The following is a 23,280-nucleotide window of genomic DNA, read 5'->3' as shown; positions in this document are numbered from 1 at the left end:
CGACCTGCACACAGCAGGGGTTGGGACTGGAGGAGCGCTGTGGGCCTTTGCAACCCAGGCCATGCTGGGATTCTATGAAAGCCCATGGTGGGAACTGGGGCTCTTTTCACAGCGCCCAGCGGCAGAGCCAGGGATAACGGGCACAAACTGCACCGCCCCCCCCCCCCCCCCCCCCCCCCCATTTGTGCCTATGGCACAGCGCGCGCAGCGCCGCCCGCTCCGTGGGAGCGGCACGGGGGGGCAGAGGGGGAAAGGCCGTGACGTCATCCCGCCTGGCAACGGCGCGCGGCGTGGGGGCGGTGGCGCGCGGCTCTCGCGGGATTTGGCGGCGGCGGCCCCGCGGCGGGCGGTGCTGTCGGACTCGGTGTGGCGAACCGACGGGACGGCTGCGCGGCCGCCTCCCTCCTCCCCGCCTTCCTCCCCGGGCCGCCGGCGGCTCGGAGCTGCCCTTACGTCCGGAGCGGCGCGGATGGAGCCGCCGTGCCCGGCTTGAGCGCCTCGGCGGGACCAGGAGCCGCTCCGCCGAGCTCGGGCGGGCGGGCGCAGCATGGGTGAGCGCGGCGGGCACGGCGACTCGCGGCGGGGCGGCTGCCGTGTCCTCGTCCTCCTCCCGGCACCCCTCCTCGCCCCTTTGTCTGCCGGCCGGGCGGTGGGTGGCGGTGCCGCCGTACCCGTTGTGGGGCGGGTCGCCCACCTCCCCGCCGGCCCGTTTCCCCGCGTTATTCCCGCCGCGTTCCGCTCTACGCTGCCCCGTGCCGCTGCGCTGCCGGATCTCCGCCCCAGCAGCGCGATTTGAGCTTTCCGGGTTGGTTTTAGGGAGCTTTGCTCCTTCCTCGTGTGCGTGGGAACGAGGGCAGAAGCGCACGGCGTGTGCGCGGTGAGGGGATGCCCGCTCCTGCCGACCTGCGTTCCTCGGGATTTCGTTGTTGTTATGCTGTGATGGAAGGAAGCCTTGCGCTCAGAGCTTGCTTACGACGGAGTCTGAAGGTGTTGAAGGTGTGAGGTGAGGTGGCTGTGCTGTGCTGTGCTGCTGTTACGGCCCTTCGGGCTCCTCGTGCAGGCCGCTCACAGCTCTGCAGGTGCCTCCGTGCTGCACGGCACTGCCTGCGGGTCAGCAGCAATGTGAGCTGCTCTGCTTGTGCTGCTGGAGTGCCTGTGCCGTAAAGATGCTGGTTTGGCACTATGACCTGATTGCAGCCTTCCAGGGGAGCCTGCAAACAGGAGGGGAGTCAACTCTTGGAAAGGGGAGATAACAGCAGGACAAGGGGAAATGGCTTGGAGTTGAGGGAGGGCAGATTGAGGTTGGATGTCAGGGGAAGTTCTGTGCTATGAGAGCGGTGAGGTGCTGGAACAGCTGCCCAGAGAGGCTGTGATGCCCCGTCCATCCCTGGAGGTGTTCAAGGCCAGGTTGGATGGGGCCCTGGGCAGCCTGGGCTGCTGTGAAATGGGGAAGTTGGTGGCCCTGTGTATGGCAGGGGATATTGGAGCCTTTATGTGATCCCTGTGGTATAGCACTGGGGGTTTCTACAGGGTAAGTCTGGCTTATTAAAAGTGGTGCCGTGCCATCTGACACTTGGTATGAGGCTTGCAGTGAAGGGCTCGTGCAGTTCTCAGGCTGTGATTACTGTTGCGTGTCATTTCTTTCTCTTGAGCCACGTTTCTTTTCCTGTGTTTTCTCATTCCTGCAGTGAAGGTGTGGTGCTGCTCCATAGGCTGCTGAGCGGAGAGGGCTACTTAGCTGTGTTATTGTTATTGTGTGGGTTATTGTAACACTAACAATTCCTGTGCCTCTGCAATTAAGTAGAACTTCTGCCAGCATGCTGCTGGCTGCAGATGAGCTGTCTGCTAATTTGAGAGCCTTTTAAATATCACAGAATCACCGAATGGTTTGGGTTGGAAGGGACCTCAAGGATCATGAAGCTCCTACCTCCCTGTGCCATGCAGGGCCACCAACCTCCACATTTCATAGCTGCCCAGGGTTTCATCCAACCTGGCCTTGAAAGTAGATTTTCTAGATCTCATCCTTTAAACCTACACTGCTACAACTGAAAAGCAAGGAGTGATATGCAATAAGCTATCTCTAAACATAAGAAGGAAAAAGATGCAAGGGTAGTTTGTGCTTGCTGTATTTAGCGATGGCTTTGCTTTACCTTGAGAAGCCATTATTTAATTGTGTTTTTACTGACGTCATGCTGGAGCTGGCTCTTGATAAGAGACTGTTTGTCTTTTATATCAGGCTGTGAAAGAGGCGTTGTATGTCAGAGAAGGCTTGGAGGAAGTGGCTGAGGTCCTTGATGATTTTAGGTTTCCAAGATTAACAGGGAAGTAAACAGAGGACAGCATGACTCTGGGGAGCTGAAAGTGGAAAGACAAGTACGGAGGGCCTTGCAACAGGTTCTTTTATGTACTTGTAATAGTTGGTGATTCATGTGGTGAGAATGTGATTGATGGCACACTGGCACAGGTTGCCCAAGGAGGCTGTGGATGCCCCATCCCTGCAGGCATTCAGGGCCAGGCTGGATGTGGCTCTGGGCAGCCTGGGCTGCTGTGGGCCTTTGCAATCCAGGCCATGCTGGGATTCTGTGGTGAGGAGGGTGTTGTCAGCAGGGCTGTGTGAAGCCATTGCTGACACCCAGCTAGATGCTCAGGCTGTCCTTCCAGTGCTCTGTCTTCCACTCAATATGAGTCATGGGCATTCAGCGCATGGTTCTTCAAACAGGTGGAGAATTAGACTGACCTAAGGGGAAAAAGTGCATTCAGCTGTTCTAGGAAACATTTCTATTTGATTGACTTACCTTTTTGCTGCCTTGGCTTGGCAGCCATTGGGAGGGACATGGAGTTCCACTTATCAGTGCAGTGTGACAGCTTTTCTGCCTCCTGCTGTGTCTGGATAACAGATTGCTTCTCAGCTACAATTAGGAAAATGATGTGAATGTATAACTCTGCATTACTGAGGAGGTTTAGCTACGTTTGCGGTTTGCTACTAAGTTTTACATCACTGCATGACTAAGAATGAAACAGTCCAGGGAACAGTTGATACCTGCTGTAGTGATAGACTGAAATGTCACCTCACTGGTGACAGGATGAGGGGAAATGGCCTCAAGTGGTGCCAGGGGAGGTTGAGGTTGGATGTCGGAAAGACTTCTGTACAGAAAGGGCTGCTAAGCACTGCCATGGGCTGCCCAGGGAGGTGGTGGAGTCCCCATCCCTGGCTGTGTTTCAAACCGTTTGGATGTGGTGCTCAGGGCCATGATTTAGCGGAGGGCTGGTAGAGTTGGGCTGGGATGGTTGGGCTGCGGTTGGACTCCATCATCTTTAAGGGCTTTTCCTGAGCTATTCCATGATTTTATGAATGTGTTGCTCTCCTTTGAGCATATTCTGAGCTACAGGCAGTTTTCCCTCTTTAAAAGAATAAAAAATAAAAAAAACCCACCTGCTTTACTTCCAAAAATCAGTGCTGCTTCTGTTTGCAAGAGTATGTAGGGAAACTTTGTAACTGTGGAATGCTTTGAGAAGTTGGATGTGCTTCTTTGTTGCTAACAGCATGAATGCAATATGAATATATTGGGTCTACAGAAACTGAAGTAAGTTCAGTGAGCCTTAACTTGTGGGGAGCCTTCTGCCTTCTTCACCTCCAACAAAAAAATGTTGCAACAAAATAGTCTGGAAGGTGTTTTGTTTTTTTTTATTTTTTATTTATTTATTTATTTTTTAGGTAGACTGGGCACTTTTAACAACTGAGAATTGAAGAGCTGATGCACCGAGTGTTATGTAGGAGAAGGGCATGGAAACAAGATAGCTGGGCAGTCTCTGTTTTCTGTCATCACCCAACACTGCACTGTGTGTTCTTTCCTCTGAGAGTGGTGAGGTGCTGGAACAGCTGCCCAGAGAGGCTGTGATGCCCCGTCCATCCCTGGAGGTGTTCAAGGCCAGGTTGGATGGGGCCCTGGGCAGCCTGGGCTGCTGTGAAATGGGGAGGTTGGTGGCCCTGCATGGCACAGGGGGGTTGGAGCTTCGTGATCCTTGAGGTCTCTTTCAGCCCAAACCATTCTGTGATTCTGTGCAATTAGTAATTTAAGGATTTTTTAATCCTTTGCAGCTTGGTGGTTGAATCAATGCTGGACGCCCACTGGGAGCTGAGCAGACAGGGCTCGCCGCCCAGCGCTTCCTGTGAGCCCATCTCATGTGAAGGGCTGTGTGTGGGGAAGCGCTTCCTTTCTGTCTGGGGTTTTGTTGTTTTCTTCTCCTGCAGAGCTGCTCACACAGCCTGATGTTTTCGTATTTCTTAGAAGCTGGGCATTGATTGCCTCCTGGTTGCTGTTACCTTGTGGGTTCCTTTCTGCCCGCTGTAGTTGTTTGTCTTTGCTCTCCATACATCCCCTGTCCCCTGCACAAGCTGTTCCCTGTGCGTGCTGTCATTGCCCCTAACCCAGTTTCATGGCAGTGATGTGTTAGGAAAGAAGAGCAGCACAAGTGCTAACATGCTGTGGACCACCTGGATGGAAGTGGGCAAGGTGAGCAAATGTAAGTTTTTGCTGGTGGATCTGGAGTGTGGCTATTTTGGGCAGAAACTTAATGGCTGAGAGGGGATCATAGAGTCATAGCATGGCCTGACTGTTCCTTTCCATAACCTTTGCTTTTTCCCTTCTACTCCAAATTCCCATACTGCTAGCCATCTAAAAACTCCCTCCCACCTCACGGTGGTGTAGTTTGTTGCTATGCAGACTCCTGTCTACTTCTGAGCAGCAGTTATAAGCAACTTTGCTCCTGTGCTGCTGTGAGCATCAACCTGCTCGCACGCTGCCCTCAGCTGGCTTGCTGCAATGATTTGAGCAGTGCCCGGCTGTTACACTGGGCTGCTCAGCTGGTGCTTTCTGCACTCGTTGCTGGCTATGTGACGTGACAGTGCAGCAAAGATTGGATTCTGTAGCTAGCTTGCTCTGAGCAGGGTGTTCACCCAGGTGACCTCTCCAGCCTCAATTGTTCTGTGGTTCTGGGCATAAGTGAGACCAATAATGTTGTGATGCCAGCACAAATATTTACTTTCTCTGACTAATACCAACAACTATTTTTGGACTGGACGCTGTTCAGTTGCTCCAGCAATATGCAGAGTTGTGGCTGTCTCAGGAAACTTAAATGGGAAAGCAAAGCATTTGTGCAGTGTTTTTGAACAGTATTTCACTGAGAGGGTGGTGAGGCAGTGGCACAGGTTGCCCAAGGAGGCTGTGGATGCCCCATCCCTGCAGGCATTCAAGGCCAGGCTGGATGTGGCTCTGGGCAGCCTGGGCTGCTGGTTGGTGACCTGCACACAGCAGGGGTTGGAGCTGGATGAGCGCTGTGGGCCTTTGCAACCCAGGCCATGCTGGGATTCTATGATCTGCATTCCCTAAAATACTTAGTGCTGCTACTGCCAGAATCTGAGTGAAGAAGTGGTGGGCTGTGTCTGCTCAAGGAGCTCCATCGTTCCACTTCAGAATGATGTGCACTGGAGAGAATATAATGTGAGGCCACATGGGATATAAAGTGATCTTTTCTTATAGGCTTGTGTGCTGCCTGTAACACGATCAAGGTGTGACAACCAAGCTATTAGGCAGGATTGCTTTCTGTGGAATAACTTTGAATTTAATATCATGAATTACTTAAAAAGCCCTCTGAAAGCTGATATTTGAAAAATGGTACTCTTTCAAGTTTTCTGTTGGTTTTTGTAGAAGTACTCGAGTAGAAGATTTTCCAAAACATGGATGTGGTGTTTTCCTGTAACCTGAGCGACTTGTTTGTGCCGAGCTGCTCTAGGAGAAGCTGATGGCCCAAGCAGTGCTGCCTGGAGAGCGAGGCAGGGATCTGTCTGTGAGCTCACGTGCCACAGTGCTTTCAACGTCCAGCTCCCATTTGCCATTACTGTTTAAGAAACTCACAGTTTTTATCACCTTTGCTGGCTCAACCAGATAGACTATTATCAAAGTCTTATTTGAATGGCTTATGCTTGTACAACTTCCTGAACGGCCCCTCAATCACTGTGACCTGACAGTGTTTGGCAGTAGGGAAGAATGCGGATGGCTTGGAAATGGGGCAGCACCAAGCAGTCTCTCCGTTCCTTCTGTTTCCTCAGCAGCCATACCTCAGTGGCTGTCACTTGGTGTCTGTGCACTGCACTTGCTAGTGATTTTATTACTTTTTAAATTAAGCAAACACTTTTTCCAGAGTTCCTGGAAATTCTCCTGGCCATTTAAAGATGACTCTAAGTCATCAGTGTTTGCCTTTTGGTCAGCCTTAGTCAAATGGCTTTGGCTGCATATGAAGCTTGGTCTCGGCCTCAGCTCTGGCTGGGAGTTACTGACCTCTTGGCTTGTTTGTGTGAGCTGAATCATCTGACACTTCCCTGCCTTCCTGCTTTCAGCCAGGCTGGCCCTGCAGGAATGGACAGGGAGCTCAGGGCTGTGAAGAAGCACGAGGTGAGGCTGTCAGGGCAGGGCTGGCTGTGGCACAGCAGTGCTGCTGGGAGGGATGCCCTGATGGGAAAAGTTCTTCCAGCTTTACTCCTGTGGGGTTCATTGGAAATGCCCTGGCTTTCCTTAATTGTGCATAGGGCTTGCTTTCCAAGCTGTGTTGTTTGTTTTTTTAACGTATTTATTAATTTAGAAAACTGCAAAAGCAGAACAATGAGCTAACTTGTCAGAATGGTTTGAGTCACTCCCATGCAATGTGTTTTTGGGACTGGAGGAGAAAAGTTCCCACGTTTGCTACTCTAAGAAGTGAAACCACTGCAGTATCATAATCCTTACTAAGGGAGAATCACATCACCTAACTCAGAAGTGACATTTCCAGTTATGAAAGGTTTTAGGGCTTGACTTCCATGTGGTCTGATTTGCACCGAAACTCATCCTGTGAGTGCAGTTTCATGCTGTGTTTCATCAGAGATAACTGGAGGCTGCTGCTGCACAGGGCTTGATGTCCCTGGCCAGCACGGGCTGCTGTGGTTTATTTGGCTGTGGTGTGAGCTGATAAGCTGCTTGATGTGGTAAACGTCTCTGCTAGGCTTATTATCCTGTCAGCAAGCAGACTGGCCTTACCCTGACTGTGTGATCGTTGTCTGCTGTGCAGGAGTGGATGGGAATGTATCTTAGGGCAGGGAATGGAGAGATTTCCACCTGTTTCATTTTAGCCTGTAGTTACTTTGCACTTGATTCAAGCTGGATCTTTAATTACTTGCATCTGTCTTAATTGCTTTCAGTAGTGTCCATCATCCAGCAAAGTGATTGTCTCACAGCTCCTTTGTTCCTGATTTTAAAATGCTTCTTAAAAAATCTTGGTGCCATCTTCATCCATTTTTGTACAGTACTTTTAATTGACTTAATGACGACTCTAAAGGGAAAGCAGAGCAGCCAGTCCTTGTTATTCGCATGCTTTTTGTATGTCTGTGGGTTTGTTTCTTCTTGCCCTCAGCAGCATGTTGTGTTTTGAGAAGCAGCTTGAGCTGTGAAAGTATTCTTCCATCCTAGGCCCTTGTCTGCACTGAAAGCTTTGATGGAAGTTGACTTATTTAGCAGTGTCATAAACTGGAGACTAATAAGATTAACTAGAGCAAGCCTACCTAAAACTTAAAAGAAATTACAATGCTGTTGATACTCCTTATCATCATACAGTCATATCATAGAATCCCAGCACGGCCTGAGTTGCAAAGGCCCACAGCACTCATCCATTCCAACCCCTGCTGTGTGCAGGTCGCCAACCAGCAGCCCAGGCTGCCCAGAGCCACATCCAGCCTGGCCTTGAATGCCTGCAGGGATGGGGCATCCACAGCCTCCTTGGGCAACCTGTGCCAGTGCCTCACCACCCTCGGGGGGAAAAACTTCTTCCTCGTATCCAACCCAAACCTCCCCTGTCTCACTTTAAACATTCATCTGAACGTTTCTGGGTCAGGTTCTTAACTACTAGAACAAAGTGCCAAGGGAAGTGCTGGATCTGTCAGTTCTAGGTGTGGCTGATCCCTGGATGATGACTTTATCCATGTATTCTTCAGTCTTCCCTTCTGGCAGATGTAGTGGTCGTGTGCTGCTGGGATGAAGAAGCTGGCCAGGGTGCAATCCCACTGGAGGAGAACAGCAGGGTGCTCTGGCAGCAGCTCCTCAGCACACCTCATGGCTGTGTTACTGGACCGGTGCAAGAGGCAGCACTGCGGGAGTGCAGAGGGACAGAGCATGGCAGGGCTGCTCCTCATCCTCAAACTGCTGGCTGGAGTTGTAAGAAACTGTGTTCTCTGCAAACGGCTGGCAATCTGTCCCTGAAAAGCAAAGCCTGTCTGGTTTTGTAAGTGGTTAAATAGAGTGTTATTCTGTGTAGAGATTCTGATGTGAAGCTTCACTTATTTGGCTGTGTTTACAAGCTGCCTGGGAGTGTCTGCAGAACTTCAGATAATCATCTTGAGAGTGTGCCACGGGCTGTTTGCTGGGAACTTCAGTGTTCCCAGTTACTGCTCCTCTGAAGCCAGGTAAAGTGAAATGCTGTTTTGAAATCAGGGCAGTGGCAGGGCTGAGGCTATTAAATAGACACTGGGATAAAAATTAATGTGTTGTTCCTATGCTGTCACAGGTATGGAGGGCAGATTGAGGTTGGATGTCAGGGGAAGTTGTGTGCTGTGAGAGTGGTGAGGTGCTGGAACAGCTGCCCAGAGAGGCTGTGATGCCCCGTCCATCCCTGGAGGTGTTCAAGGCCAGGTTGGATGGGGCCCTGGGCAGCCTGGGCTGCTGTGAAATGGGGAGGTTGGTGGCCCTGCATGGCACAGGGGGGTTGGAGCTTCATGATCCTTGAGGTCCCTTCCAACCCAAACCATTCTGTATGGTAAGTAAGGAGATAGCAAATCTTTTGGAAAAGCACTTGCAAACAGTAGAATAAGTGTTTTTATTAATCATGGTTCATTATAAGCTATGCTGTTTTGCTCACAGAAAGCAAATGCAATGCTTTGTATGCCTGACTCAATTTACTCTTGGTTCTGAAAGTAAATATGATCTTCAGCATAGGGAAGAGTGGATGCACTATGTGGAAGACTTAGCTCTTATGGAAAGCATACCGGTATTGGTGAAAGAATGCGGGGGAGCTGAGTCAGAAGGATGAAATCCTTTGAAGCTTGAGGAGGACTTGAAGGTGCATCTTGTCTGTGCTGCAGGGCCCTGTGTCAATTACCAGTGCTGTTCTCAAGCGTGTTGAGAGTGGCAGAAGTGATGGTTAGCTTTCTGAGAGCTTTGCTTCCCGCCTGCAGTGACCACAGTCCTGTGCCCCAGATGGCTTTTCATAACCTTCTGTGATGTCTCTGCTCCCTTCCTGAATTCCTCAAATACCGAAGTTCTGTGTTACCATCAGTTAGCTATGCAAGACGTGGCACATGCTGTAGCTGTGTCCAGTCTGCATGTCTGATTAAGCCAATCAGCAGCTTAAATGCAGGAGAGTTAGGGTAGGAGGGGAGGGGGAAAAAAAGCATGGTACTTATTTTGAGACAGTATTTTGGCTTGTTTTACAATGTGGGTATGCAGGAGAAAATTACTGGGAGTGAGAAGACAGACCAATAGCACGCTTGTGTTCTGAAGTTACTCATCTTTTCCTGATCAGAGGTGAAGAAGAGAGCACCAGGCCATAAGGATAGACAACTTCACCACACGCAGGCAAGACTTGTGATGTCACAGGTCGCATTTTGGTTGCCAAGCTAAAGAGGGATGGGCTGGATGGGAAAATTGCAAGGTAAAAGGAAGCTGGGATGCGAGCTGTTCCTTGGGTCAATATGGTGGCTACTGGACATTGTCAGCAGCACTGATGATAGGGCAGAGCAGACCTCTGCCTGGAGAGGATAGTTGGTGTGCTGTGATAGCCCTGGGGCAGTGAGCTGACAGGAATCTCCTGAAATGCCACAGAAACACATGTGTAACACCTCGAGGGAACAGCCTGTCTTTATATTGGGTGGCTTCAGAAGAACAGCTAGCAGGTTGTGGGAGTGACAGTTTGCTGCTAATGGTGATGGCTCATTGTGATTTTAACTCAGAGGGTGGTGAGGCACTGGCACAGGTTGCCCAAGGAGGCTGTGGATGCCCCATCCCTGCAGGCATTCAAGGCCAGGCTGGATGTGGCTCTGGGCAGCCTGGGCTGCTGGTTGGCGACCTGCACACAGCAGGGGTTGGGACTGGAGGAGCGCTGTGGGCCTTTGAACCCAGGCCATGCTGGGATGATTCTGTGGTGGCACTAAAGGACCTTGTTTAGTGATGGGGCTTTGTAGATCATGCTGGCAGTTGTACTTCATAATCTTTAAGGTCTTTTCCAGTCTGGATGATTCTATGATTGTTATCTGCTGCTCACAAGGCTGTATCTGAAATACTATTTCCAGTTTTGCTCTCCTTTCCCCCCAAGTGTCAACAAACTGGAGAGCCTCAAGCACAGCAAGGCAGACAGTACACATACTATGTGAGAAGCTGGTCCAGCTTGGAGATGATAAGGCCATGCTTGTCTTGGAAAGGCTGCCTGGCAGTGGTTGTGTTGTCTCCATCTCTTGCAGACTCCCAGGATTGAGCTGGTCAGAGCCTCGGGTGACTTTGCTCTGACTTTGAGGTCATCCTTGCTTTGAATAGTTTGCAGTACGTGACCTCCAGAGGGCCTTGCAGACTTTTTCCCTCCCCACTGTGGTTCAAAGTGTTGCAAGCCTTGCTGGCTTAAGTCATAATCTTGATAAGATGTGGTTAAATCTCCTCTAAATTCATGTCACAAATGGTTTTTTAAAGGACTCGATTTCTTAAATTTTAGAACATAATTGAGCTACAGAAGCAATTCAGTCTCTTTTAAAAATACCTAACTGAAGCTTTAGGGTGCCCTCGAGCCTTAATGGTTTTGACTGGCTGCTGTAAAAATCCATCACATAAGGATTTCTGTCAGTGCTTTTCAGTCCGCTGTTCGATTGTATTGACTGAAATGTCCGTGCTATTAAGTGAATGAACTTCATTAACGCAATAATTAGTACGGGCCATCCCGACAGAATGAAGTCAGATAGCAACACTTACCACTATTTTAATGTTAAGCATATTTTGTGGTTTTTGAAAGATCCCAGTCTGGGACCGTTCAGACAATTGCATCATTCCTGTTTTTAAAGCTGAAGGGAACACTTTGTGCATGATCCGAATGAAGCTTTTAAGTTTCCATAAATGCCTTTCAAAGCCAAATTCTTGCCGTGTTTGCAGAAATCCTAATTGCCATTCTGAATTAGAGATGTGCCAAATTGTAGGCCATCTATCGAAGCAGTTGGGTGGTTTTTTATACTGTGAGAAGAGTTTGTGGTTTGAGACCAGAGGGCTTTCAAAGACCTTACTTCTGTATGTATGAATTCGTAACCTGGAGCTATGATCATGCAGTCCTTTTGGGCTGGAGGAGTCCTCAGGACAGTCAGCATGAGAAACTGCAGCTCTTGTAGTGTCAGCACCTTGCCCTGATATTGTAGGAAGGGAACTTAAATGTGCCTGTATTCAAACCATATTAATTTCTTATAATTCAAATGCAGATCTTTTTTCTTCTTCTCTAACTTAGTAAAACGATTTCTAGCTCAGATAAGCAACAGAATCTTCAAATGCGTTTTGTGAGCTGATGATCTGGTGCAGGTCTGGGCGAGAAAAGTGCTAATGAAGCTGGAAATGCAGTATTAGCCTGTGGTAGATGGGTGCTTATGTAGTGCTCTGGGGCTGCAGGATCTACGTGGGATGTGTTCATTTCCTTGTTCAGAGCTTCTTGACATGGCCTCGTTTTAGCAGCTGCTGTAGGCTGGTGTTTTGTGACTCACCTTGGAGTGCCTTACCAAAACAGGTGGTATAAAATTAATGTAAAGGACGAAACAGGAAGACGTAACGTAAGCCTGTATATGGGACAGTACCTGAGTCATGGCTTGTGGAAATGGTGGTGGGGTTTTCTGGTTTTGGTTTTTGTTTTCAAGCACATTTCTCAGGGCCCTTTGTGGTCCGTGGTTGCTTTGCTTATTGGATTAGTGGCAGTTCAGCTTTACTTGTGAAGACATTTGCAGCCTGTTCTGCTGGTGTCATCGCTCTGATTTCCTCTCTGGTTTCCTGTACTGAGCTCTACTCAGACAGTCAAAGAGGCAGCAAAGCATCACTTAATACTTAAGGGAATTTCCCTAATGAAACACCTTGACCTCTTCTGTTTCTACATGATAGTCTTAAATACCTGCAGTTAGCACAGGTTTTCCTGTAATGCTTCCTGCTTCATATCTTCTCTTGCTACGTTCTTTCACTGAGAGGTGAGGATAGCATGCTGATTCTTGCTCAGAGTACTTGGAGGATGTGGGGGGAAACAAATATGCCATTTTTGTTTCTATTGGATAAGGTAATCACAGGATACCCTGAGTTGGAAGGGGCCCGTAATCACAGAGTCCCAGCATGGCCTGGGTTGCAAAGGCCCACAGCGCTTCTCCAGTCCCAACCCCTGCTGTGTGCAGGTCGCCAACCAGCAGCCCAGGCTGCCCAGAGCCACATCCAGCCTGGCCTTGAATGCCTGCAGGGATGGGGCATCCACAGCCTCCTTGGGCAACCTGTGCCAGTGCCTCACCACCCTCGGGGGGAAAAACTTCCTCCTCAGATCCAACCTCAACCTCCCCTGTCTCAGTTTAAAACCATTCCCCTTGTCCCATCACCATCCACCCTCACAAACAGCCGTTCCCCCTCCTGTTTATACGCTCCCTTCAAGTATTGGATATCAATATAAGTTGGTTTTGATGCAGTATTGCTGCTCGGACCCTGCCATGAGCCATCTTAGGCAGGCACAGTTGTGCAGAGTTGGCACTAAGCAGGTTTTTCTGAGGCTGTTTTCTGTATCTGATTCATCAGAACAACACTCGTGAACTTCAGCACAAAGCAGGACGAAGAGCCCATGTGTGTGAGCATGGAAGAGAATGTGTGATCACAGCATCCCTGTGAGAATACCCCATCCCTGGAGGTGTTGAAGGCCAGGTTGGATGGGGCCCTGGGCAGCCTGGGCTGCTATGAAATGGGGAGGTTGGTGGCCCTGCATGGCACAGGGGGGTTGGAGCTTCGTGATCCTTGAGGTCCCTTCCAACCCAAGCCATTCTGTGATTCTGTGATTAATATGTCTTGGAAGTACAGCTTTGGTTTCTTTCTCTTCTCTCTGGGAATGATGTAGCTGTCTTGGGCCCTGTGAAAAGGAGAAAAGGAACAATGTGTTTCCATCTGTTTGCTGCTCATACTGATGCTTATTGCAGTGTGAAAGGAGCTCCTTCGTTGCACCAGGTTGGTGTTCAGGGTGGTTTCTCCAACAGTGGGAAATGTTGGGTGCTTTCCTCCTCAGTGTGAGGAACACTGAGCCCACGGCTGTACCCCACTTGTCCCTTTGGGGAACTGGTGAGTGTGGGCTTTGAGGGTCAGTTGCATGAAGAGGAGGGTGACTCAGGGAGCAGCTGTGGGACACAGAGGAGGGAGCCTGGCTGTGCAGTGGTGGAAGGGATTTGGCTGTCCAAAACCAGATGCTCACCTCTGAACAGGAGAGCTTGCTGGGCAGGGTTTTGGAAGCTGGGGATAGAAGACCTACCAGCTCTCTTGATATGAGCACGTGGGCAGTGGTCAGCATCGCTGCTCAGTGTGGCAGGATGCTGTGGTATGAAGTGGGGGAAAAGCCCACTCTTACAACCACCGAGCACGGTTAGTGTTTATGGATGTTTTCATCGTTGGCTCCTGAACTCCTTTCTTAAGCATCCAGTTGTATGCTGCAGTATTACTATTAAAACAGCTGGAACTCATGGTCATCTTGCAAACTGTAGGGGCATTCTGGGGAAAAGCAGTTGTGAAAGAGCAGAGCTTTCTCCTTCAACCTAATGCCCAATTTTGAGATAGTTGTGAAGAAATGTGCATAGGAAAAGGATAGGGTTGTCTTCTGTTATCTTTTGTCTCTAGTGTAAGTTTTGTCTGCTGTAAAGCTGCATTCCTTTTAACTCTGTGTGCATTCAGACATTCTGACCAAAGCGTTAGCTTAGTTTTAGAAGAAACTAAACTTTGGGTTTTGTGAAAGCTGTGGAAGTGAGGGTAAGAGTATTACTGAGGTTTATTTCAGACATCCAGCAACTGTCTGTTATGACCTGACTGCAGTTCTGCTGGCACGCTGCTTCTGGAGGCCGGACAACTTTCCAGGGCTCAGCTTCCAATAAATGACTTTCCAGCTGAGCCAACCTGAAACCAACCTGAGGAGACCCTTCCAGAGCACAGCAAACAGCTCAGGCTCTTTCTGCAGCTTGATGCTGGACCTGGCCCTCCAGCTCTGCTCAAGGCTTCCTGGGTAGCCTGGGAGTTGATATGTGGGGTTTTGAGTTATCCCACAGGTGACTTCGGCTTAGTTTTGTAAGCTGTTCGGTGTCTTTTGCAAGAGGTTTATTTTGTCTGGTTTCTGTCTTTTTTTCTGACTAGTACAGAAAGGCCCCTGAATTCTGACAGCAGCGTACCATCCTAAATGCAGTAGCATGAATGTGAAAATGTGCTCTGTGCTGGATGCGTGTGTGACCCTTGGCTATTTCCACTCAAGACAAAGGCAGGCTAGAATTTTGGTGTATTATCTGCTCTTTTCTGTTTCTTTTCTGTTTGCTTATTTTTGTAGAGCTCCCAAAGGACCCCCAAAGGCTTCTCTAATAGGTGGCTTAAGGGGAAGGCCGTGTAGCTGTGGACTCACTCAGTTTAAAGCCAGTGAAGATGGGCGTTGTGTGGCTGTGCTGATAAGGAGGTGCTGACACTGCAGAGAAGTGCAGAGTTCACCTGTGCCAGCAGAAACTGGATGCCTTTCTTGGGGGACACATTGGCTAACAGTGCTTGCAGTTTTATCAGAGAGGCAGTGTTGTTAAGTTGGACACCTTATACCTCTGCCAGGGGGATACAATGACACCACTGACTGGCTTTCATATATTAGATCCACTGTATTGGGAAGCTGCCATTTTACTGGAAACCAAGAGCTGACCAGACCACACCACAAAGCCCAGTATGACCCCGTATTTCCCTGAAACATTTCCAATTGTTTGTGTGGTGTTCTTGTTTTTTTTTTTTTTGCTTAGCACTGTCGATTCAATCAGTGCCCCCTCCCCCAGCATCACCAAAAGTAGGTCAGAGCCCACCTTCTGGGAGGTTCTGTGATGACACTGAGTGCTCTGGTTGGAGGACAGAAAGCTGCCTCCAAAGGTAGCACCTTGGCTTCAACCAGTCCCAGAATGGCTGCAGCTGGAAGCTCTGCTCACCTCGGCCAGCCCTTCTGCTCGGAGTATGAGCTGGATGAGGAGCTATGAGATACGGTTTAGTAGCTTGATGGGTAGTAATGCTGATAGGAGGAGGGTTGGATTGAATGGTCTTGTCTTTTCCAACCTTGTGATCCTGTGAGTAGGGCCAGCTGCAGCGGGCTGTGTCTGGTTTGGCTTTGAGCGTTCACCAGGAGGCTGTACTGCCCTGGCAGTGACTGCTGGGGCGTACACTGGTGAGCAGCCTGTGCTTGGACTTTGTATCAATGAGGATAACCTTCTGATTCTGGCATTTGGGGAAAGTTTGCAGTCCATTTCACCATATGCTTGTCTAGCCTGTACTCCTGTCAGTTTGTGTATGAGGATTTTGTGAGAGGTTTTGTCTAAAGCCTTGTTAGAATTGGGTGAGAATTAGTGTCTCCTGCTTTCTGCTCACTCAGTGAACTAGTTTTGCATTGAAGGCAGATATCAGTTTGGTCAGGCAAGATTTCTTCTTTATGTCTTTGTTGATTTTAACTGCTTATCACCCAGGTGCTCTTGGATGGCTCAGGCTAAACTGAGCTCCTCTAACAGAGCTTCCAGCCCCTTGCCTGCAGCCAGGATCGTAGAATCCCAGCATGGCCTGGGTTCAAAGGCCCACAGCGCTCCTCCAGTCCCAACCCCTGCTGTGTGCAGGTCGCCAACCAGCAGCCCAGGCTGCCCAGAGCCACATCCAGCCTGGCCTTGAATGCCTGCAGGGATGGGGCATCCACAGCCTCCTTGGGCAACCTGTGCCAGTGCCTCACCACCCTCTGGGGGAAAAACTTCCTCCTCACATCCAACCCAAACCTCCCCTGTCTCACTTTAAAACCATTCCCCTTGTCCCATCACCACCCACCCTCACACACAGCCGTTCCCCTCCTGTTTATCCGCTCCCTTCAAGCACTGAAGGCCACCATGAGGTCACCCCACAGCCTTCTCTTCTCCAGGCTAAACAAGCCCAGTTCCCTCAACCTTTTGGATGCTAAGTGTAGTTCTGCTTTACTCATTCTGTTCTGCCACTTCTTACATTCTCCGCTTTATGTATATATATTCTGTAATACTCCAATTGAGATGAATCTGGCTTAGCTTGTCATTTTGTTTCCTTACCTCATTTCTTAGTTTGAAGCATGTGCCAGCTAATGTCTAACACTTGATTTTTTTTCCTAAACACAGCTTCTAATTGATCTGATAGAGGACTAGGGTGAAGAATTTTTATTTGTACTTGGAGTAGGGAGTGGTTTATGCCTTGCCTGCAATATTTACTCCATACTGCAGTGTCTGTCATTGGCTTGTGACTACTTAAAAGCATTTACTGTCACTGTTGAACAGTGTTTTGTTTGGGAAAATACAAGTGGAATTGCCTTCAGCAGGTAACATCATCCGGTGACTGGACTGCTTGGGCAGTGGAAAGGTTCCCTGCCCCTTGTGCTGCAGTCTGAATCACGTGGACACCTGGCACTGCTTGCTAATGGAAAGCAGAACTGGCAAATGTTGCTCATGAGGACCGAGCAGAAGATTTGTTGGTGTCATCACATGAAAGCTTCATACAGCCTGTTTATCTTGGCTTTCCCCATGACCGCTCCCACTTCCCAGGCGAAGGAATGGAGTTTAGATCCTGTTTGTGTACGTCGGAAAGCAGGATGGTGTTGTGTCATTGCCAAACACAAGAGGAAACTCAGCACCTGAATTTCAAAAATGAAGTGCTGATGTTTGTTCACTTCAGTTTGTCTTCAGAACGTGGAGTCTCCCAGAGCATGTCTGGGTGGTTTTGAGGACCTCCTCCGACTGCTGGCACGACACGTCTGTGCTTTACAGCTGCTGACCAACATGAATGCGCTGTGCGTTTCAAGGGCGCATGCAGAAATATTCCCCAAGGAAATAAAGAGGCATTTAAAATAATTAGCTCATGTTGACACAGCGTGGCTATGATTACTGCTTCAGAGTCTGCTGTGGGAAGGGGGCCAGGTGTTTGGCAGCTTGGTGCTGTGTGTGGTTACAGTGACAGAGCTCGTGTTCTGCTTCCCACATTTACCTTCACAAAACGGGTCCTATGCTGTGTGCATTGAAATGCAGTGCTTGCTCGTGTGACAGAGAGAAGTACGTAGCATGGCTCTGTCTGAGGTCACTGTGTGTCTGGGTTTCCAAAATGGCTTGGTTGGAAGATGACATTTTTATTTCCAGGCTATGGATGGCAATTGTCTTTATGATGTCAGTGACAGAATTTCCAGTCTATGCAGCAGTATTTTATCTCAACCTCTCAGCAGCAGAAAAATGCTCTGCAGAATCAAGACAATTTCTGTGCTTGCTGCAGGCAGTTGTGGGGAAAATAAATACTGAAGCAAGCTTAGAGCAAACGTTGGGCAAAAATAAGCTCACACCGTGGCAGTAGCTTAAATGAGGAGTTGCACAGCTTGTGTCACAAGCAGATAATTGTGGTGGTGACTTCTGTTCAAGGCAAAGACAACATTCTCTCTTAAAGAGGAGGGGAAAAATAAACTGCTTTTGCGGTTATTTTCAGCTGGCTCCTTCATCAGTGGTTGTATTGAGAATGACCACATAGGCCATTCTGACACTTCTGTTGCATCCTTGGTGCAATCCTGTAGCTGTGATTTTTACTGTTGGTGTTCTGAGTTCGTCTGTAGGCAGAGGGCTGAAGGCTCTGCTTCAGAATGCATGCAGCAGTGCTTGTGGCAAAGACTACACACGGGCAAGAACTGTGTGCCTTGGTTTGATGGAGCTGGGGGAAAGCCCCAGAAGACTGCTTTTCTCCCATTTGGTTCCTTAATTGTGAAATGATTGTTGGATGCTGTTATGGATCAATGAATAACAAATCTGGAGAAAGCAAGCAAATAAAAGACATGTACAGCTCTTCAAAATGTCTGTTGTTCAACCCCCCTATGGTCTTGTCTTCATGTATGTTGTGACCTGCAGAGCAGGGGAGGTTCACAGAATCTCAGAACAGCCTGGGTTGCAAAGGCCCACGATGCTCATCAGCTCCAACCCCTGCTGTGTGCAGGTCGCCAACCAGCAGCCCAGGCTGCCCAGAGCCACATCCAGCCTGGCCTCAAACTGCTTTGGGCTGAGGGGAGCTGATTGCTTGCAGGTCTGTGGGAAGTCCTGGCACGAGCAGGATTTCTTCATCAACACATGAGCCCTTCTTTCCATACAAGCAACTCCACTAGGTCTTGTGCAACAAGTGCACGAGTGTGCCAATGCATTGCTAGGCTCTTCTGAGGAGACTTAGTTATGTCAAAATTAAAGCTTGCTTGCTTATTCCTTATTGTACCAAACCAGATGCATCTGAAGAGAGGTGCCCTTTAGATACGGGTGCCAATGAGCAAAGGCCTTCACCTATGGGTTCATAGCTGCTAAGTCTGAGACTGGGCGCTGGGCTTCGGGCAGTGATCTCTTCAAGCTTTTACAGTACAAAAAATCACCTCCCTCCACACACAAAATGTGCTATTCCTGGTTTTGCTTTACTTTAACAAGTGACTTTTTTACCTTTCTGGAATGGGTGGGGACACAGCAGTTTGTGAATAAGTGTTGCTGTGAGGACATTAACACGTGCCTGAGTTGTTCCCTTTTTTTTTCTTCCAGTGGAGTATATTGTGGAGTATGACTATGATGCAGTGCATGATGATGAGCTAACCATCCGAGTTGGGGAAATCATCAGGAATGTGAAAAAACTGGAAGAAGAAGGATGGCTGGAAGGGGAGCTGAATGGCAAGCGGGGCATGTTCCCAGATAACTTTGTGAAGGTGAGTTTTGTGCAGTGGCTGCTGTGGCTGTACAGCGGCCTAGTTATTTCTGAACCGGTGCCATTACACACCTGTTATATTTCTAAGGGGACGAATTTTTGATTTGAAGGCCTTCTAGCTTATTCAGGCTTCTTGGGATGCTTCTGGAAGTTCTTTTCCCTTTATAAGCTCTTCTCTCTGTTCTTGCTCACGTGAGCATTTCTGTTGATCCATACCTTCGTGCTGTATCTTGTTTCCTTGCGACTGCTTCAGTTGTGTGCAGCGCAGTGAGCTGCCTTAGTGAGATGGATTGACTCCTAAGAACTGAAATGAAATAAAAATCTATGCCTGGAAGGTGGATCTATGGAAGATATCAGGTCAAGAGAGTGGGGAAAGTACGGTCGTGGCTCAGTCAGCTGAGCTGCGGTTGTGTGAATGCTTCAGCTCAGATGGCAGCTGTTGGTTTGAGGGAGCTCCCTCCTGACACAGCCTTCCCTGTGTCTGTGCAAAGGGCACGGAATGGGCCTAGTCTAAAAAGCAATTGTGAATCAGTGAAGCTGTGCAATCGTACCACCTTTTGCATTTGCTGTGTATTTGTGTATGTATGTTTTAAGTGAAGACTGCTTGCAGTTGTGCTTTTCTGTTTCCTCTGAAAGTTTTGTAAGTCTAGTGTTGAGTACGCAGCTATTTATTAGTTGCTTGCATAGTCTAGGTGTGCTGTTCCACGTGTAACAGCTGAAATCTGGAGTCTGCTGAGCTGCCAGGTGTCTCATTGTGAGAAGTATGTAAGTGTTACTGGGATTATACCTTCCTTCTTTGTACTTTTTACTTGTTTAGAATATCTTCCTTGGTGTAACCATGGTGTTCCATGGTTATATCTTGGTTATATCCATATCTTCCATGGTGTTCCATGAAGTATAATTAACAAGAATTTAGATATTCTTGTCTTTCTGAAGTAAAATTATTATTTGCAGAGTAGGAGTTCTTTGACCATATCCTAGCAAGATGCACTGTTACTAAACTGTAAGAGGGAATGTGTGCGGTGTTGTGATCACATCTTCATGCTTGAGTGCAATAGAATTGATTTTGCTGTTCAATTTAATGAAAAAAAGAAAAGAAACCACTCATTTTTATTGCTGGAAAAAATTAATTGTCCACCTTTAAAAATGATTGGAATTAACCAGCTGTTCCTTTTGTGCCTCTTAGCAAGGGAAAGTGAGTAAGAATGCCTTTCACTTGTCTAACACTTGTAACTTGTTTTAGCTCATTGCCAAATCCCTTTGAGGTCTAGGGCTGTGTATAAATGCTAACTTACTTTTATCTCATGTGCTTTTTGATGACCGTTGTGCTGGTGACATCCTTGCCTGGCCCATAGGAGCCATGTAGGAAGGTGTCAGACCCACAGCAGTTCACACCAGGTCTTGGCTCACCAAGGTTAGTTTGCTGAACAGTTCAGAGGGTCGGAGCTGGCATGCTTTTATGTGAAGAATTAAATTAATTGCATGTTGTTTTTCTCTTCTCCAAGTTCAAGGAGAACTTTCACAAACTTTGATATAAATCACTGTGGTGTTAGTGCATGAAGGGTTGGTGAGCTGCAGGAAGGAGGTGAAAAGCAACTGGAGCAGAGCTGTACTTCGGCCTTGTAAACAAGGAAGGTCCTTTGAGAAATGAATTGGCTGTTGGTTACCTCACCCATCAGCTGTTCAAACTCGAAGTGAGGTGGTGGCTTTTGTGTCAGCTGGGATTCCTATGGAGCGGGACCCTGCAGCTCCTGAGGGCAATGCAGTTGGAATGGAGAATGTCTGAGGTCTGTGGGATGGGGTGTGACAAGAAGGAGGGGGACGAATGTGACTAGCTTGAATTTCATGCTTTTCTGAAAGGATCTCTGTATTCCTGGCATGAATGTCATCTCATGCATTACGTGGGGACTTGGCCTGAACTCATCATAAGGCTCAATTGTTTGGTTGGTTATATATATGTATGTAAAATAGAGTGTGTGTTTGTGTGTATCACAAGAATTGAGTGGAGGCCAATGTGTAACCTCTCCGTGAAGAATTTGGATAGTAAATTGTAATCTCTGCTGATTGCATAAGTTAGCTTTTGAAGCTGAAAATGCTGAATGTGTTACTCACTGGAGTTGCCTGGCTTTTTCCTATGTGAACTGTTTTGAAATACAACAAATACGTGATAGTTTAAATGGGACAAAGCTGGACACGCTGTCTTGTTTTCAATTAGATGTTTATGAAGGAGGAAAAAGCGGAACACAGGAAGTTCCATGCAAACACAAGGAAGAGCCTCCTTACTCTGAGAGCCTGGGACGGCTGCCCAGGGGCGGTGGACTGCTCAGCAGTCAGGGCCTGAGATGGATGCCTTCCCATGCGATCTGCTGCAGAACTGCTCTGGCAGGGCTTGGGCTCGGCATCTCCTGAGGTCCCTTGCAGTTCTGTGTTTCTGTGAGTCCTTTCATATCCTGTGAAGTCATTGATTTTTGTCAGACAGTTGCAGGAGCACTGCAGGGATACAGCAGTAACTCCAGCTCATTCAGCTCGTTTTGCTCAGCTCCTGCAGGACAAAAGCTTGTTGCCAGGTGGCAGCTGCAGTGTCTGTGGCTGCCAGGCAACTTCTTGTCTGAAGGACAACCGAAATACCAATAGGAGGAATAGGGCTGCGTGCTCTCTTGATGTGCTGGATGCCCCAGATTCAGACTGTGTATCATACAGCTAAAGCAGATCCAGGTCCCATTTTGTTCCCTGTGCTGGGCATAGGTTTACAAAGCAGGCTTCACCAACGCTGCACCTCATGCTTTGATGTTTGCACCAGACAATTCAACTTTTCTGTTCAAAATGTAACTGAGCACTGTCATCTTCATTTCAAGTTGCTAACAGTCTTGCAGGAAATAGTTTTTTGTTGGTGTCTTCATTTTCTCTCAGATTTTCTAAGTATTTCCATGTAGCAGTTTTATGGAAGCTATACAATGGTAACAATTAGTTCTGTGCAGTTCAGAGTGTAGCAAAGGAAGCTGACATCATGCTTTCAGGTGGATGTTAAGGCTAATTTGTAGCACAAACAAGTAGGTGAGCTAAGCTCTGTGTTAACCCATAATACTTCTAAACAAAAGGGAGTCTGTGTAAGCTTCCTGTGGATACTGATGCACTGCTGATAATGCTTGATACCTTGTAATGTATGCTGGTAGCTCTCATTATTATCAGACTTTCTGCATGCTGGTGTAGCATCCTGCAAAAGGCTGCTGGTGGCCGATTCTGTGTGCCAGCTGGGAGTGGGCATGTTCTGCAGGCCCTTGCAAGGCTCTTGCACCTCCACAGGTAAGCCAAAGCCTGAGGCTCTGTGTGGTTCTTAGAGCTGACTTGCACCATGTTATTTTGCATTTAAAGAAAGTGCATGGATACCTTCAGTTAAGGAGAACCAGGCGCCCTGTAAAGCTCCCATGGTGTTCTTGGTTAGTAGTGTCACGGTGTGCTTGAGTGGAAAGTGGGAGGTACCCAAAGGTTGGGATGAGGTGGGGTTGGGTGGCGATGTCTGAAGCAGTCCTTGCATGGGAGCTCACAGCTGGTGGAAAACTCCCAGCGGCTGCGTGGTTGCAAACAGATGCTCAAACATTGCGAGCACTTACACTGCCCAGCTGTGAAGCTATCGTCCTTGAACTTACTTTCAGTAATAGAGGTCTTTTCAAAAGTGCTTTTGCAGTGTTGGGCTTTAGAGTGCTTGATAGGAGCTCAGTTTTTCCTCTCTGCCTCATAACAAAATGTACTTTCTCAGTTTTGTTTCGGAGTCCTGGCTCATACGTGCCGTGTTGCTATAAGCTGCCTTTCTTCATGAAGTTGTGGAGCTCCTCTGCAGGTACGGAGGTTTGCAATCTCAATGCCAAATTCTCATTTAAATTCCAGCTTGGTTTGTGTTCCTATATGCTTTTGGTTATGTTGTAATACTTGAACTGAATGTTTTGTTCCTGACATCGCTGTTATTGCCATTTCTCTTCCTGCTTTCTACACGGGCAGTATTGAAATAAATAACCTCATAAATTCCTGAAAGAAATGAGCAGTGGAAATCTTGCAGACTTCTATTGTCTTTTTTTTGACAGTAGCTTTTCCTTTCTTAAATTCATCATCGTGAAACGTACCCACACCCATTTGTGTCCAGTACGAGGAGAAGCTGCTGAATGGAAAATTCACTCTCCAACTCTTGCATTAAGCTGGAAGTGATTTGGTGTTTGTTTGTCCACTTATTTGAGAAAGCTTTTGT

At 48.2% G+C, this 23,280-nt stretch overlaps 1 protein-coding gene across 2 annotated transcripts in view; it reads left to right on the top strand.

Moving 5' to 3' along the window:
* The first annotated feature begins 319 nt into the window (after window positions 1-319).
* LOC125688827 (CD2 associated protein) overlaps window positions 320-23,280 on the top strand; it is a 65,975-nt gene continuing 43,014 nt past the window's right edge. For both annotated transcript variants that reach the window (XM_048935336.1, XM_048935335.1), the window contains exons 1-2: window positions 320-551; window positions 18,881-19,041. In XM_048935336.1, coding sequence (XP_048791293.1) covers window positions 548-551; window positions 18,881-19,041 — 165 coding nt within the window. In that variant the 5' untranslated portion in view covers window positions 320-547. The remainder of the gene's footprint in view (window positions 552-18,880; window positions 19,042-23,280) is intronic.

This window comes from Lagopus muta, chromosome 2 (genome assembly GCF_023343835.1).
Source record: "Lagopus muta isolate bLagMut1 chromosome 2, bLagMut1 primary, whole genome shotgun sequence".
NCBI classification, from domain to species: domain Eukaryota; kingdom Metazoa; phylum Chordata; class Aves; order Galliformes; family Phasianidae; genus Lagopus; species Lagopus muta.
Note: the sequence above shows the minus strand (reverse complement) of the source record. Positions and strands in the feature narration are given on the sequence as shown.